Genomic DNA, 18,515 nt, shown 5'->3' with positions numbered 1-18,515 from the left:
TAAACTTCTTGAAAACTCAGTTTTCTCATCTGTAAAACAGAGTTAAAAATAGTGGCTTCTTCATTAGGTTGTCAAAAGCATTAAATAAAGTCATAAAGAGCTTATAAGAACTATTTAAATAATTGTTAAGGGCCTAAGGGGAACCCTTGTATTTTTTTGGTAATGACTTATTGTATGCTATAGGAAAAATTATAAAATATGGTAGAGTTTAGGAATTAGAGAATTTCAGAAGGGAGAGTGGTATTGGTATATATATTTCTGAAGAGATAGAAAAAAATATTACCATAAATTTAACATGTGCTTGAGCTGGAACAAAATAGCTCTTCATAAAATATTATAATTTACATATTTATTATGGCTCCATTATTTGAGATATTACAATAATTCAGCTCTAGTTCAAATGTATTAACTGGATTGGGGAGGGTGGCATTGAGAAAAAGACGAGACTTTCTTGAAAAAAACAAACATGGCAATCTAGTTCCATCCATGTAGTTTCTGATGCAGCTTTCCTTTTTTTTTTTTTAATTTTTTTGGGGGGTCATGGTATGAATCAAGACTCTGGAGTTTACAAAGCTCTATTATATTTATTTAATCCCAAGATACTTGTGTAAGGTTTTCAGGGTCACACTTAACAAATAGCTGCAACTAGAGCAAATCAAGAATTAGTGAGTAGAAGCTATGTTTTTTGAGTTCCAAGTGATTTCACAACCACAGCATGTCCAAACTTAGAGTCATCCCAGACTCCCCTCTGTCTCATATCCTATCATCCAATATATTGGTCCAGTGTTGCACATATAACCCAAATCAACCCACTTATTCCCACCCACCCTGACTGTATTCTAGTCATAGTACTAATTCCTTGCTGGACTACTGGGGACAACCTTTTATCTATTCTGCCTTCTACTATTGTCATTCCACATATACTTGCCATAGAGCAGCAGAGAGATTCTTTCAAAATGGAAGTTGAATCATGCCACACCTTTGTTCAAAGCCTTTGATGAATTCAAATATTTGAGTAAAATACAAAATCTTTACACCAGCCCTCAGTCTCATCTCTAAAATGTTTCACTTCACTCTCAGCTGCAGTCACATTGGTCTCTTTGTTCTTTACCAAACACGCCAAGCACATGCTGTCTTGAGTGTCTCTGCCCTCTCTGTTCCCACAATCTGGAGTGTTCTTCCACTCAGGTCCCTGCTTAACAGTCACCTTAGGAGACAAGTCTTTTCTGACCACATACCCCCCCAATCCTTCTCTCTCCCCCATGCTGTTATATTTTGCTCTGCAGACATAGTTCCACCTTACACATCATACATTTATCTCGCTCTTTCTCAATCTTCCCCAACAGAATGTGTGCCCCAGAACAGAAAGATGTTTGGATATTGTCATGGTTACATTTCCAGTAACTGTCAGCACATGGTAGCCACTCAGTAAATATTTGCTGCTGACTGAGTCTTCTATGCAAGTGGAGAGATTAATAGAGGAAAACCATTTACTCAAGGCTGAAACCAAGACAGTCTGCCTTACTGATGATCACATTAGTGATTCTGAATATTAGGGTTTGTCCCTTACCTTCAAGCCTAACAGGTACAGCTTGTTAGCCTGCATGGGGTGCTGCCAATCAGGACTAACTAAGACAAGAGGATTAAGCAGAGAATCAAGATTCCCTTGTCTGACTCATCACTGTTATGGCCTCAACTCTGTCCTTTACTTGGTCAGACAGAAGCAGCTCCCTCACTCAAGTCCTCTGTGCCCAAGCAGAAGGACAAGAAGGGTTGCTGCCCTCTTTGTGAGGCAGAGGGCAGGGAAGAAAGGACAGTGAAGTGAGGGGCCCTGCTGCAGAAACATCCTGACAGAATTAGCTTCTCAGGAATCTCCACACACCAAGGTGGCTTTTCTACTGGGTGGAAATGGGGGTTCTCCACGTTAGTTCTTTTAATATTTTAAATCCCTCCCTGGTATTAAATTAGGGAATTCAATAAGCACAATGCCTCTTTATTGACCCCAGAGGCACCTGTATAGAGTCCTTCCTGTAGCCTTTCTTTTAAAGCATATTACTTCAGGAGTCAAAAAGTTGGCAGTTTCCCTGGCTGCATTTATTATTTTATTCATTCTGTAGGCAACATCTGTTTACTGAATATCTGCTATATGCTAGACACTCGGCCACATGTTGGAGGGTAGTTAGGAAAGTCAGACATGGTCTCTTTCCTAAAGGAATTGCTAATCTAGCAGGAGAAATAAGATATAGTGAGTGTAGAGCTGGATGTGTGCAAATTGAAATAGGGTTTCATGAGAGTGAAAAATACAGGGAACTAATCTGACTTAGGGACAGGATATTCAAGCTGAAATCTGCAGAATGATTAGAAATGAGAGGAAGGGTAGACAGGGAAGCCTATCAGGAAAGAGACAATGTAAACACAGGCCTAGGGTTGAGCAGGGAGAGCACAATCAACAAATGAAAGATATCATGTGCAGATGATGTCTGGTGGGAAATGGGGAAGGACAGGTAGATGACTCTAGAGGTTGAAGAGGGCACCTGATCATTGAGCCTTGCACGCTTCTTTAAAATGTGTCTCCTTCCCAGCAATTCCACTTTTGAAAATACTGGGTTGGCCAAAAAAGTTCCTTTTTTACCCATAAGATGGCTCTAGTAGCACTTAATTGTCTTTAACTTCATTCAAAACAATTTTGTTAGATTGCATTGTGACAGCTGTTATATCAGCATGCATTTAAAACAAAATCAAAATTGCTGAATTTTTGTGTAGCTATTTTAATATTGAAGATGGAAGAAAATAAGCAACATTTTTAGCATATTATGCTTTATTATTTCAAAAAAGGTAAAAACACAACTGAAACACAAAGAAAGATTTGTGCAGTGTATGGAGAAGGTGCTGTGACTGATGGAATGTGTCAAAAGTGGTTTGTGAAGTTTTGTGCTGGAGATTTATCACAGGACAATGCTCCATGGCTGGGTAGACCAGTTGAAGTTGATAGCAAGCAAATTGAGATTTGAGAACAATCAACATTATACCACATGGGAGAGAGTTGACACACTCAAAATATCCAAATCAATAAAGTTATTGGTGAAAATAAAAAATGTGTCTTTTATTTTATGAAAAAACCTAAATGGGCTTTTTGGCCAACCCAATATAAAACAAACAAACAAACAAAAACCTGAAACACTAAATTGAAAGGCTGTATGCACCCCTATGTTTATGAAGTATTTCTTAAAATAGCCAAGATTTGGAATCAGCCCTAGTGCTCATCAGTAGATGAGTGGATAAAAAACCTGTGGTACATTTACACAATGGAGTACTTCTCAGCCCCCCAAAACGAAGGAAATCTGACCCCGGAGACAGCATGGATGAACCTGGAAAGCACTGTGCTAAGTGAAATAAGCCAGTCAGAGAAGGACAAATACTATATGATTTCACTTCTATGTGGAATCTAATGAATAAAGTAAACTAACAAAATAGAAACAGACTCTTAAATAGAGAACATGCTGACAGCTGTCAAAAGGGAGAAGGTTTGTGGAGCTGGGTGAAAGAGATGAAGTGACTAAGCAAAAAAAAAAAAGAAAAAACACACAGTCAACAGTATGGTGATTATCAGTTGGAAAGGGGGATAGAACAGGGAAAAGGGGGTATAAAAGGTGATGTAAGAGGACTTGACTCAGGGTGGCGAACACATAATACAGTATACAGATGATGTATTACAGAACTGTACACCTGAAATCTATATAATTTTATTAACCAATGTCACTCCAATAAATTAAATAAAAAGTAAAAAATAAATGGACTAAGCAAAATTTTAAAAAAATAGAAAAAATAAAAATAAAATGTGGGTCCTTGACCTGAGAACAATAAGAAGTCTCTGAAAGGGATCAGGCAGAAAACCTGCCTGATCTGATTTGCATTTTCTGCAGTTCACTCTGGCTGCTCTGTGCAGAGGGACTGAAGGAGGACCAGGCAGATGAGAAGCCTGTTGGGACGATGCTGCAGCTTCCAGTAAGAGTATGTACGTGGCTGTAGCACAGGTATGGTGGAGATGGGGAAGAAGAGGAGGCAGGCTGACTGAGCAGTAAAGCAACAGAAGGAATAAAATGACTCTAGAGCCTCTGAAAACAGCTGTATTAACTTTGCATCTCATTTTAAAGAGTAGCTTTTATTTTCTTTGCTGCAATGCATATTTTACCCCCAATTTACATCTACTCTACCCTCCCCAGATCACATTACTTTGGTACTGAGTTGCCATAATTTTCATTACATCTCTCCAAAAGGCTTGGGAATGAGGTACCACAGGTGTCCTCTGGTCATCTCAATGCACTCTCAGTGTGGGTCTCACCCTGAAGCCCTTTACTAACCCTCAGAAGGGATGAGTTAGCTGGTTTAGGAGACGAGGAGACTTAAGTAAATTTAAAAAAATTCAGTTTTACCAGTGATGCTTCTTATAGTAACTAGTATTACATATTACAAAGCACTGTAGTTGACCTGTTAAATTATCTTAGTCAACAAACCCTCATGCAAATTAACCTAGTCTTTACTAAATGTTACAAACACTGTGGGGACCCTCAACATTTCACCTGTGAAGGCAATTTTAAAAAGTCCAATTTTTTTCCTATTCATATTTTACTAATATTTTAGTTGCACTAAAACTATTCTTGTTGAGGACTTCCTGAGAACCACAACATTTTGTAACAGGCTGAGACACCTTCCATTCACTTCATCATCTGTGAACAGCAAATACCAAATGAGGTGGGGGGTGGGGTGGCGCACAGATACAAGAAAAACAAAATAGGTGGAAAACAATATACTGTAATAAACTCAATAATCAAGAAATGTTGAAGGACTAAAACCATCATCACTGATTGATAGATTTATAATTTCATCTACTCACGCATTCTTTATTCAAACATTTTGACATATAATTTTTGTATGATTTATATCAATGGCAATTTAGAGAATCATCAGAGATTCTCAAACAAGGATCAAATGTGCTCTGGAAGAATTGTGAGGTTGTGTTTGGTGGGAGGAATTGCAGAAAGTGAACAGAGCATAGAGATGATTATTTTGATTCATTCAGAACTGTTTTTTATTGATTTGTCATTTATTTGAAGTATGGAAGCTCATATTTTAAATAAATAAAGAGATCTCTGCCTAAAAATATTAACAACAACCAAAAATATTCCACAAACTTATTAAATCAGCTCTCAGGAATTTATACTTCCAGTCATGGAGTAGCAAATAAGGTCCACATTTTTGCTGAGAGCTAGAAAGGCAAAATACGAATAATTTGCTTAAAAGCATGGGGCAATAGTCAAAGAAGTCAAAACTTCTACTAGGTTTAAAAAGGATACTCATTGTGGGGAGTCCAACTTTCTTTTCACATTTCCTCCCAGGGATTTGCTCATTCTCAGTGTTGAAACAGAAACTGAGATGCCAGATAAAAGGTAGCTGGTAAGATAAAGATAATTCTTTAGAGTTTGCAGCGACCTTATAAGGTGTGGGAGGCAAAAACTGGAATCCAGGGCAGTTTTTTCCCAAGATCTTTGCCTATTAAGTTACATATAGCAACAGTCAAAAAACAAATGGACAGGATAAAAAAACAAAGTTGACAGCTATCTCGTGATGTTGGGCAAACGAAAATTGGAGTAAATGCTTCACAAGGGAGGTGGAAATCTAAAAAACACAGCTGGTCCTGTGCTGGCAGCCCTGGAAGGCTATTCCGTAGGAGTGGGGTAAAAGAAAGGCAGACTAAGTAAGACTACAACCCAGCCTCCAGTCACTCAGACCTTCCTGGATGGATTGAGGTCTTCCTCTCTTCTGCCCTTAAGAGGACAGGATGCATTCTCTCTGGAGGAAGAAAACATTGTCCAGACTGCTATGGTCTTAATGTTTGTATCCTCCCAAAATTCAGATGTTGAAATTCTAATACCTAATATGATGATACTAGGAGGTGAGGCAGAGCCCTTATTTATAAAAGGGACATAACAGAAATACCTCACCCCTTCCACTCTGTGAGGACACAGTAAGGATGACACTTGCTGTGAACAAAGAAGAGGGCCATCACCAGAATGCACCCATTATGGAGTCTTGATCTTGGACTTCTCATCCTCCAGAATTGTGAAAAATAAATTTATGTTGCTTATAACCCATAACCCATACAGTCTGTGGTGTTCTGTTATAGTAGCCCAAGTAGATTAAGAAACACACCCTTTCTATTTTTCCATACAAATGTTTGGCATATGATCAAATATTACCTGGCATATAAAAATAATTAAGATAAAAATCAAATAATAAATAAAAGACATAATAAAGTCTGCCTCCATTTTGAAAGCCCCATAGAGCTCCATAATAGCTTACTGAAACAAATTCAAATTCAATTAAATGACATATGGTACATTCCAGTCATCAAACATCAGGGGTGAAGTGCCATGAACCACGAATAGTCTTACTCCATTTTGAATGTTTGACTGTTAATAGCGTTTGAGTTCCATTCTTGCCCCCTTTTGTCTCACTCCACAACCGGGCAAGCTAATTAAACATCCCCCCCCTTTTTATTTTTTTTGGAGGGTGACACTGGAAAGTTCAAACCGTTCAAACCATTCAAACCCCAGCCCCTACATGGAAATCTTGGCCCCATCCCCATCCCCTAACACCATAAAAACCCAAACCATTCATTATTCTCTTTGTTTGAAGCCACTGTAGACTGGCTTGGGTCTTGCTCTGCTCCCACAGGAAGTACATTTATGTGAGTAATAAACCTGTTCATATCCCCATGTGATTGTTTTTGTATCATCAGTCTCAAAACCCAAGCCAATTGGGGGCCTGAGGGTAGGTTTTGCTCTCTGGTAGGTTATCACAAAACAGAAACAACATTGACCCAAATATTGAAGTTTTGGACTTGAATTTTTAAATATCTATAAGTAATATATTTTAAAGGAAAAACCTGATAATGATTTTTACTAGAGAACCAAAATCAATTTTGTAAAATTTGACTCGATTCTTTAAAAAAATGAACTCAGTAGATCAGTTTCAAGTAAACTGTACACAGATGGAGATGGGATGAGTTGGTTAAAAATTAGGCCAGAAGAAAATAACTAGATATAAGCATAGCTAAGGGAGAAATTTATAGCCTTTGATGAATATATTACTAAAATTTTAAAGGAACTAAAAATCAATGATGTGATTATTTATTTCAAAAAGTTAGCAAAAGAACAGTAAGCTATGCCAGAAAAAAGCATACTCACAAAAAAGAAAGAAATACAAAGATAAGAGCATAAATAAAATAGACAACAAAGGAAGTCTAGAGTTGAAAGCTGTGTTTCAGAAAGAAATATTAAATTGATAAACCTCTTGCAAAACTAATCAAGAAAAAAGAAGATTCCAATTAACAATAGGAGAAATGGGGAAAAATAGTAATGCAGACTCTTGAACATTAAAAAAATTAAGAAGAGATGCACATGTTTATGTCAAAAAAACAGAAAACTAAATAACAAATTCCTAGACTACAAACTACTAAAACTAACTCCCCTGTAATAGAAAAATGTTTTGCAAATCTATTTCTTTTTAACATTTATTTATTTATATATACATATTTATTTATTTATTTATTTTGAGAGAGAGGGGGAGGGAGAGAGAATGAGAGGGAGAAAGACATCAATGTGTGGTTGCCTCTTGAACATTCCCAAATGGGGACTTGGCCTGCAACCCAGGCATGTGCCCTGATTGGGAATCAAAGCAGCAACCCTTTGGTTCACTGGCCAATGTTCATTCCACTGAGTCACACCAGCCAGGGAAGAAAATTAAATAGTCATATGTTTAGTAAAAATAAATTGTGCAATTTTTATACCTTTCCTTGAATGTATACCTAGGCTCAGATTACTGCATCAGTGAATTTCTTCAAATATTAACAAAGTAACTAATGCCAGTCTTACATATTCATTCACTTCCAAACAACAGAAAGCAGGAATAATTTCTTACAGGTTGGTTTGAAGGAAAGTGTAATTTTGACACCAATAAAAGAGACAAAAATGATGTAGTTGACTCAAAATGTGTAGACAATGCCTTTGATAAAATTCTATACTTATGATTTTAAAATAAACTCTTAGCAAAGGAGTAACAAAAGAGAACTAAAATAATCTAATAAAAAGTATCTGCAATAAATCTAAAACAAACAATATAATTAATGGTAAGATACATAAATATTCTCACTGAGATCTATAAATTACAAAAAATATCTCTTACCACACTGTTGTACTAAAGGTTTGGCATAATGCAATAATGTGAAGAAAAAACAAGATACAAGGATTGGAAAAGAAGAAATGCAACTGTTATAATTCACAGACAACATGATTGCATGCATAGAAAATCCAAAAGTTTACAAATTTTGGAATTTGTAAGTGAACTTACCAAGGTCGATGGATATAAAATCAATATATCAACAAAGTTTTACATATTACAGACATAGATACTTCGACCCAGAAAGGTCCCCAAGTCCAGGGGGATACTTTTCAAAATTAGGAAAAAGGGTGACTCTCACCCAGTGTTTTAAGTTTTTTTAATGTATGCATCAGCAATGAGGCACTTGTTGAAAGGACATAAGCTACAGAAATTCTTTTGATTCTAGTTCATCTCTAATTAAACTGAGGCAAGTCAGCACCCAAGCCCCTACATCTACCTGGTTATCAAGACATTCTAAAATGTAGTTGACTGCAGTGACTTCCCTGACCCAACCCAGGGATCATTATGGGAATAACTAAGGCAGGCAAAGCAGCTGTTTTTCTGGAATGTGAGGCTCTGATGGACTCACACTTTCTTTCTGTTTCTGCCACTAGTTGAAGATCAAGGATCACTCATGGTGGTTAAATTCCCTACAGTGAAACCTATGAATGGAACAAGGCAACATGGTGAAGGAGTCCAGTGTCCACCACAGGAGAAGAAAGAATGAGTAGGCAAGAGGGCTACGTGGCCCTGGCCTCACAGTGATACAAGATGTCAGGTTTGAACTCTTAAGTGTTACCTGTAAATGAGGCTACATACAGAATTTCAGAAAGACAGTGACAGGACTGAAAGCAAGAGATATTTATCACACAACTTTAAACTCATGTCTCTTTCTTTATCCACAATGCCCACAACACAAAATTAACTAGTGTTTTCTATAACTTCCACAATTTTCCTATGAATACTGTTAAGTATACAAATGGGATACTATGTCTGTATGTTACTGCTATTATTTTTATCACATATGACTATTGAAAACATTTGTAGCATGCATTCAGCATTATTTCTTTTCCTCCTCTTCCACCCAGACAGGGAAGTGGCCAGGGCTTCTGAGGACAACCCTGTGAAAACCCTGAATTTCTCAAAGGCCCAGTGAACTCTCAGAAAATGCGGGTGGAATGTAAGGGGTGACAGAGCGCTTGCCTCGTAAGTGGGGACAGAGCTGGAAAGACTGCCTTGGTATTATAACTATAACCTTATTTTTAGCTCTAGACTGGTGTCGCACAGACACTAGGGTTATGGTAGAAAGTTCAGGGGTTTCATTACTTTGGACTATGCTCTTGCATACTCAACTTGCTGACTGCTGTCATGGGTGAGGACACAGTCTGTGTCCTAGAGGACCCCGGGCTCCCTCTGGGCCCAGTGCAGAGCACCTGATGCTGGATGTCTGTAGTCCCAGAGGCAAAGGCAGTGAGGGAGTAGCCAAAATAAGCAGGTACATAGGGCACAACTTAAACCGGAGCACATGGACATGGACAACAAGGTGGGGATTGAGTGTGGGAGTGGGGCAGGGTGGGCAGTAGAGAGCAATGGGGGAAAGATTGGGACAACTGTAATATAATAACAATAAAAAAAGATATTAAAAATACAAAAAAAATAATAAATAAACCAGAGCACAACTATCACTCGCTCCAAGAAAAATGGAGAGAATCTCACATTGGATGAACTTAGAATTTCATTTTGCCATCTTTAGGGGGGATTTATTTTATTTTAGCTTGCATTTAAGGCACCTGTCATTCTGAGTAATTTTATTTTAGTTTGAATTACAGTGGGGATACTCCAGAGCACTATCATCCTTGCTGCTGCGGTGGTGGCGGCGGTGGCAGTGGTAAGTGCCCAGAGCCTGCAACAGTTTTGGCCCGCGCCTGACAACCATTTCCTTCATTTGCCTGGGCCTTCGCCTCCCTGCAATCTTTTTCTCTAGCACACACATCTCCTGTTTAACATCTCTTATTTTCTATGTCACTACACATCACTAACTCCAACCTTTGCCAAGCTGTTGGTTTTCAGCTCCTAGATTCAGTCAGCATACTTATCATTTCATTTTTATTTAGTTTCCATTGGAGCGGGGGACTGTTTTCCGTATTACACGGCACAATTTCACATTTGTAAAACAACTCCCACAGATTTCTCTAACACATATAATATACTTCTGATCCTGAACTTATACTCCTTGAGCAGGAGTCTAAACATCTTTGGGGGAAGGGGATTTTTTTCTCTCAGGTTCATAATGTGGACAGCTAATCTAGCATAAGTGGGTGGAGTGGAGAAAGGGATGAGGAGGAAGAAAAGGGACTGGTTTAAACCTCCAATTGGCAGTTTCTACCCCGCAAATTCAGGATTTGGAGTATTCCTCCTACTTCTGTCTCAGCCTCTGTCTGTTGTTTAGCAAAGGTAACAGACATGTTCCAGATCCTATTTAGTATATGGGACACAGAGAGGAGAGAATGCTGATACCCCGCTTCATTTGAGAGGAAAGGAGTCATCAGAAAGGAAAGGGAAAGAAGGCTCCAGGACTTTATTTCTCCTGGAAAACCATAGAAGGGCTGCCATTTGGAGAGATGAAACCTGTGGATACACTCCAGTGTTTAGGCCACTTCTGACTTACCTCCACCAGCTTGTTGGCGTGTTCACGGAAAACCTGGGCATATTCCTTCACTTCCTTTTCATTCCCACTCTTCGCAGCTTCAATGAGAACAAGCAAAGGGACGTTGGTTTCCAAGAAAGAATCAGATATGTGATCCATCACAGCTTTTCGAAGCTACAGTAAGAACAAAAACAAACACACACACACTGTTAAGACGTGTCTATTTATGAGTGTATCAATATTACTCGCTTGACAGAATAGTTTGAACTACTGCCCAGTAATACAGTTTTTTAGACTATGTCCAGATTTCATCACCCATTAAAATAAGGTGTCAACTCCATTTTTTAAATATTATTTTTAATTATAGTTGTCATACAATATTAAGTTAGTTTTAGGTGTAAAACATAGTGATTAGATATTTAAATGCCTTTTGAAGTGATCACCTCAATAAGTGTAGTTCCCATACATAATGATGATGATATTATTGACTATCTTACCTATGCTGCACTTTACATCCCTGTGACTAATTTTATAACTGGCAGTTTGTACCCTTAAGCCTTCTTACTTTTTTCACCCATCCCCTTTACCCCAACCTTTTTAATGTTCTCAGCACTTAGCACATTAAAGGAAAGCAGAGAGATGAGGAATGGATGATTCTGAATTAACTGTATTATATGTCAACTTAAGAGTTACACATATGACCTGTAGCTCAATATAGTATGGACCCTCTCATCCTTCATTGGCTGAAATGTCTTCAGGAAGTTTTAAATTGTGATCAAGTTCAAGAACTCAGGCTCTTTAGAAAAATGGGAAATCTAGGCATCAAAAAGCAAGTGAGGGGAACTTTAGATGAAGAGTTGGGGTTTGAATTCTCCCTAGAGCTTTACCCCTTTGCAGTCTCCTGCTCTTCCTAGAAACATTGTTTGTGTTTGATGGAGGTAGAAAAATGAAACATCTAACAATCTCAAAATGTTTCTGCCCAAGTGCTAGGATGATATAGTTGCTGTGCTCCAGAAAGAAGTACTTAAAATTATTTTTCAATGTGAGTAAGAACGAAGGACCAAATTTCTAACAATGCGTAATTACGAATCATCTCTCTATTATTAAAACTGGAAGCAGGGCAGCTGCATGAAAATGAAATGAAACTGTACCTGAAAAATCACCTCAATACTGCTTTGTTCATAATTGTCCAAATGTACATAGGGAGAAAACAGCCAAATGTAAATAAACACAAGAGAAGATGATTAACGATGTGTGTGTTTCCCAAACAAATGCACTTATTCAGGAGTATTCAGGCAAATCTTCTGATGAGGTGATACTTATACATTTATTATTGATCAGAAGAACTTTGGACAAATTTCAGTTCCTTTTTGTCCTAATTATCACAACATATGTATGTGTGTGTGTATAACCTAGATTGGTTTACCTCTCAATCGGGTTTGACATTTCACCATATAAAATAAAATAAAATAAAAGTTATGGGAAGTTAACATTATTTAGCTACTCGTTTGGCAACATGTGCTAAATTACTGTGGAATAATGATGGTTATGGGTGAGTTCATATATTTTGGTTATATACAATGTGCTAGATATTCAGCTAAGATTTTTATATATTATAGCATTTAGTGTTCACATCAACATTGAGATGTAGACTATCCTATACCAGCTTTTCAAAAGAAGAAGATGCCTGCAATCATGAAGTAACTGCAGAGTCCACAGTAAGGAGGTCTGAAGGGGTCAGTGTAGTGGCCACTGAAACTGACCTGCCATGGCTCTCTTCCAAGACAGAGCCCCACATAAAGGAGAAACTATTGAGAGTGCAATCAAAATTGAACTTGATGGGGACAACAGTGATAAAAGAAAGAAAAGGGCCAGAGCAAGTGGGAGAGATGAGCAGAGCCAGGCTATCTCATTAATCAAGCCACCACATTTTTTAACGTTATGCAAAAATAACAGAAGTCAGAGCTCTGTAAAGCTAGAAGAGGTACCTGCATTAAGCCTCTTTCTAAACCTTCAGGAAGACTGATTTCACTTAAAAATGAACTTAAAATTATCAAGGTCAAACTCAGATGAAGTTACTATAAAAGGAAAATGAGAATAAGAAATATAATATCATCCCTATACACACTGAAAGCATGCCAGAAGGATATGCCTGTAAAACAGATTAAAACTGCAATCTACTATTTAGAGTAAATTAAAATACACTAAGAAAATGATATAAAATGTGAGAGAAAACATAAATTAGAAAAAAAAGACAGGAGAATGAGGTTATGAAAGTCAAGAAAGAATTATGAATATAAGAAAAATCATCTGAAAAAAAAACAGACTAAACACAAAAGAAAATGCCTTAGGAGAAAAAAGAGAAAAGAAAAATATCTAAATATCTAAAATTCTCCCCCCCAAAATTTTAAGAGATAATAAAGGATTTGAGAAAAGGTGACTCATATTAAAGACTGACAAAGAAAATTCAATATATTGCTATCAGACGTCCCCAAAGGGAAAAAAACAGAATAATACTAAAAATCATAACTCATGAAAAATTTCTAAATGCATAATATATAAATACATACATTTTGTATTGTATATATTATACAAGTTATATATATAATATACATATATATACACACACACACATTTTGAAAAAAATATATCATATAACTTAGAAGACTGACCCACAAAACAACCAAAATAACTAGACTCTAAAGAAAAGGCAGAGAGTGTTGTTAATTTAGGCAAATAGAGCACATGTTTTAGAAGAAAAAACAATCAATGATCATTAGACTTTTCAACAACAAAACTTCATGCCAGAAGAAAATGAAGTACTCTGTTTAAGATACTTAAGAAAAAAAAAATAAGCTAAGAATTTTATAACAAGCAATAATTTCTTTCAAGGACAGAAGACACAAACAAACTTTAATCAACATGCAAAAACTCAGAAAATATTATTCCCAAGATTTTTTTCTGAGGAATCTGTTAGAGAACAAGCTTTAACAACCAAAATAATTAGAAAACATCAACATAAGAACTAGCAATGAATATTAGATATGTACTTAATTATAAAAATTGAGAAAATGGTTAAATGGGAGAGACTACAGTATGAAATGATAGTATGATCTGGCAATGAAGACATAGTACAATGATGTAAAAATTATACGAGGAAAGAAATAGAATATACTACAAGGTTTTAACTTTTTAATGTAATACCTTGTTATACCATATAGTAAAGAGTCACGAAAGACTACTAAGGCCATGTAAAAATAACTTTAGGAAGCTTCCACTTGGCCAAAGACTAGACAATTTAAACTTCACAAAGATTAAAATCTCAGTGGATTGAGACCTATTAAATATGTTTAAATTCATGAATGACTAAAGAAAAAATTAATAAATTGGTCACCTTCAGAAGATAACTAAGAACAAATTAATTTATCTTGAAAAAAATCAAGAAAGGCCATGGCCTTTTTTATGTGAACTCAAATTCTTTATAATGAGGAGAATGTCTGTTAATAAATTTATTCCACTTAATAAATGAAAGTCATTTTGGAACCTTTTAGGAAACACCACAAAAAAGAGACAAGATATTAAGTGCCTTGTGTTGAAATAGCATATCCCCAAGGATAGTGTTGCCAAAGGCATCAAACCTTATCCCTTTGGGGATTTGCAGAAATACAGAGGACAGAATATCACCTAAAACTGCAGTACATACAAACATGGGTGGAAGGAAGAAAAACAGATGCATTTACAGGAAATAATTAAAGTGGAGTGTTGCCTATAAAGAACAAGATAAGAAACTGTGGACTAGGGCATTAATAGCAAATATGCTACAACATTGCCTTTCTGTGCCTGCACCAGACATGATTAATCAATCATAACATTTTCTATAATGAGCTCAATATTATTTCTTTTCTAAAATTATATTTTATTAATTATGCTATTACGGTTGTCCCAATTGTTCCCCCTTTTCCCTCTCACGCCCTCAGGCAATCCCCATACTATTGTTCATGACCATGGGTCATGCATATAAATTTCTATACTGTACTTTACATCCAACCCTGGCTGGTTTGGCTCAGTGGATTGGGCGTCGGCCTGCGAGCTAAGTGTCGCTGGTTCGATCTTCCAGTCAGGGCACATCAGAGAAGGAAAACTCTGATTCCAAAAAACCTCCGCTGCCTTGCGGCATACCTCTTCAGGGGAAAGGCTAAGGGAGTAAACCCCGACAGAAAATCCGGAGCCGGAGTCCCTAAGGCGGTTTGACATTGTAGTCAACACCGGCAACTCCTGTGGCGCACCTGAAGCCAAGCTGTATTGACTCCGTCTTTCCCTTGGACCCTTCAGCTGCGAAGAGAGGGGGGGTCTGCTGCATGGGCAACAGCAGACCCTCCATATCACCCTGCCCAGGCTCTGTAGCTTCAGCTTCACTGGAGAGGACACTCCAGCGTCATCGCAAGATGTCAATTCAACACGGGAGGAGACAGATACCGTGTCACTCCCGAGTCGGACTGCACAACCATTCTCGGCGGTGCAGATAGACTCTTAAGAAGCTACACCATCGTCTCTCGAGACGGACGGCTGCCGACGACTTTACATCCCCATGGCTATTCTGTAACTATATTTTAATTCTTAATTTTCTTACATCTTCACCCAGTCTGCTATACACCCCTCCCATCCAGCAACCATCAAAGCACTCTCCATCTCCATGATTCTGTCTCTGTTCTTCTTGTTTGCTTAGTATGTGTTTGTTTTTAGATTCAATTGTTGATTGATATGTATTTATTGATTATAGTTTTGATTTCTTCTTTTTCTTAAATAAGTCCCTTTAACATTTCATGTAATTATGGTTTGGTGATGATGAACTCCTTTAGTTTCTTCTTGTCTGGGAAAGTTTATCTGCCCTTTGATTCCAAATGATATCTTTGCTGGGTAGAGCAGTCTCAGCTGTAGGTCCCTGCTTTTCATGACTTTGAATATTTTTTGCCAATCCTTTCTAGACTGCAAGGGTTCTTTTGAAAAATCAGCTGACAGTCTTATGGTAATTCCCCTGTTGGTAGCTAACTTCTTTTCTCTTGCTGCTTTTAAGATTCTGTCTTTATCTTTAAACTTCTTTTCTCTTGCTGCTTTTAAGATTCTGTCTTTATCTTTAAGCTTTGGCATTTTAATAATAATGTGTCTTGGAGTGGGCCTCTTTGTGTCCATCTTGTTTGGGACTCTGTGCTTCTTAGACTCGAATGTCTATTTCCTTCACCAAATTAAAGAAGCTTTCTTTCATTAGTTTTTCAGATAGATCTTCACTTTCTTACTCTTTCTCTTCTCCTTCTAGCACACATGTGATGAGGGTATTGGAACACTTAAAGTTGTCTCAGAGTCTGCTTACACTATCCTCATATTTTTTAATTCTTTTTTCTTCTTGTTGTTCTGATTGGTTGTTTTTTGCTTTCTTTAGTTCCAAATAATTGATTTGATTCTCAGCTTCATCCAGTCTATGGCTCTTTTTCTATAAATTGCTCTTTATTTCAATTAGTGTATCCTTCATTTCTGACTAGATTTGTTTTATGCTGTTAAGGTCTTCACTAAGTTCCTTGAGCATCCTCATACCAGTGCTTTGAACTCTGCATCTGATATATTGCTTATCTCCATTTTGTTTAGTTCTTTTTCTGAAATTTTGATCTGTTCTTTCATTTGGGACACATTTCTTTGACTCCTCATTTAGGCAACCTCCCTGTGTTTGTTTCTATATATTAGGTAGAGCTGCTATGACTTCCTGTCTTGGTAGCAAAACCTAATGTAGTAGGTATCCTGTAAGGTTCAGTGGCACAGCCTCCCCTATCATCCTAGCTTGGTACTGGAGATGGACCCTTCATGTGGGCTGAGTACACCCTCCTCTTGTAGTTGAGCCTTGGTTGCTGTTGGCAGGTCAGTTGGAGGGATTTACCCAGGCCTGTCAGCTGCAAGGATTGGTTGTGATGACTGACCACTAACCTCTGCCCTCCATGGAGGATCAGCTGTGATGGGCAGGGTGGTGGTACTCTGACATTGTCTGTAGCTGTCCACTGGGTTCATAGGCTCTGGGGTTTCCCAGATGGTGCAGACCAAGGTCAGCCTCCACCTGTGCTCTGGCCAGGGCCACCATGTATGAGCTATAAAGCTTCTGAGATGGCTGCTACTTGTGCTGGGCTTAAGAGATACCCAGGCAAAGCCAAGCTCTGAATCTAGGCTGGTTGCTTCTATTGCCATACCTGGAGCCACTTAGCAAGAGGAACAGGGGCTCACTGAGTTCAGCTGTTGCTTGTTTGAGAGGATTTAGAAAGTTATGAACCATTCATATGGAAAGGTCACCATTAGCAGCTTGGGTGACCCTGTAAGTTGGGTGGTACAGAGTCTCAGGTTATTTCCAGGGAGTGGCAAACAGTGTTAGCCCGGATGATGGAGTCTCAGATATGATACCTGCCAGCTGGCTCTAGGGGGAGAGGGTTCATAAAAGGGACAATGGTTTCTGCCTGCCTTTCTGTCTGAAAGAAAGCTGTCCCCCAGTTCTCACATTGATGCCAGATGCTTCAGTTCCTCCCTGTAGGCCACTGGTGCCTTTCAAGCTGCTATCCCAATGCTGGAGCTCAGAGGGAATACAGCTGAGTAGGTGAGAGTGTGTGTAGGTTCTTTAAGGGGAACTGCTTGGAACTCCAGAAGTTTCTTCTATGTATTCAATCCCTGCTGGTTTTTGCAACCAGAAGGTATGAAACTTATTTTCCTGGCACTGGAACCCTGGACTGGGGGTCTGGTGTAGAGCTGAAACTCCTTGCTCCCGAGACATCTCTCTAAAATTTTTATCCACCATACTTGGATATGGGACCAGTCCATTCCATGTGTCCACCCTTCCTACCAGTCTGGGTGGATGTGGTTTCTTTAATTCCATAGTTGTCAGACTTCCATTCAGTTTAATTTCTGATGGTTCTGAGTGATGACTGTTCTACAGTTTAGTTATAATTTTGATGTGGTTGTGTAAGGAGGCAAGCCGTGTTTACCTATGCCACAATCTTGACTGGAAGTTCAAATATTATTACATATAATTCTCAGGACAGTGCTCCAGGTACCTACTACTAATGAATCCTATTTCTATTGCAAAATAAAAACTTTCTTCCTTTGCTGAACCTTTCCTGCAATTTAAGTCTCTGCACCTTAGTTTTTAGGCAGAATTGGCTGTGTGTGTGAGCACACCAGTGCCATCTTGACCTCCAGAAAAAGAAGTTAACACTGAAGTCAAGGCTGCGCTGATTATATTTAACAAATGTCTGAGCATTTAAAATCTGTCTTGTCATTTAGACAGATGTTCACAGAAACCTGTTAAGAATAACAGAATAAACTTCTTCAGTACAGTGATGTTAAGTAATACCAGCCAAGTTCAAATTTAGGGTAGAGGGTGATTTTAAATGGCCTCAAAACTTTGAAGCCCAAAATATTTCCAAAGATATGATTGCTCTAGACTCTTCATGATTACTGACATTTTTTACTATATTTCCTTAAACTTTGAGGTGTTTATTAAAAATAAAGAAAAATTTAAAATAACAAAATTTCTTGGCTAGAAACCATCCAGCCTGGGAGGCTTGACAAGAATTGAACTTCATTAAGTCTTATAAATTTTGGCCAGACCAAAGGTCAG

General features: G+C 37.9%; 1 protein-coding gene across 2 annotated transcripts in view; it reads right to left on the bottom strand.

Moving 5' to 3' along the window:
- CTNNA2 (catenin alpha 2) overlaps window positions 1-18,515 on the bottom strand; it is a 1,309,400-nt gene that overhangs the window by 271,430 nt on the left and 1,019,455 nt on the right. For both annotated transcript variants that reach the window (XM_090281609.1, XM_090281608.1), the window contains exon 9: window positions 10,889-11,041. In XM_090281609.1, coding sequence (XP_090137735.1) covers window positions 10,889-11,041 — 153 coding nt within the window. The remainder of the gene's footprint in view (window positions 1-10,888; window positions 11,042-18,515) is intronic.

The sequence above is a fragment of the Furipterus horrens genome, unplaced genomic scaffold (assembly GCF_987537825.1).
Source record: "Furipterus horrens unplaced genomic scaffold, mFurHor1.1.pri manual_scaffold_6, whole genome shotgun sequence".
Classification (NCBI taxonomy): domain Eukaryota; kingdom Metazoa; phylum Chordata; class Mammalia; order Chiroptera; family Furipteridae; genus Furipterus; species Furipterus horrens.
Note: the sequence above shows the minus strand (reverse complement) of the source record. Positions and strands in the feature narration are given on the sequence as shown.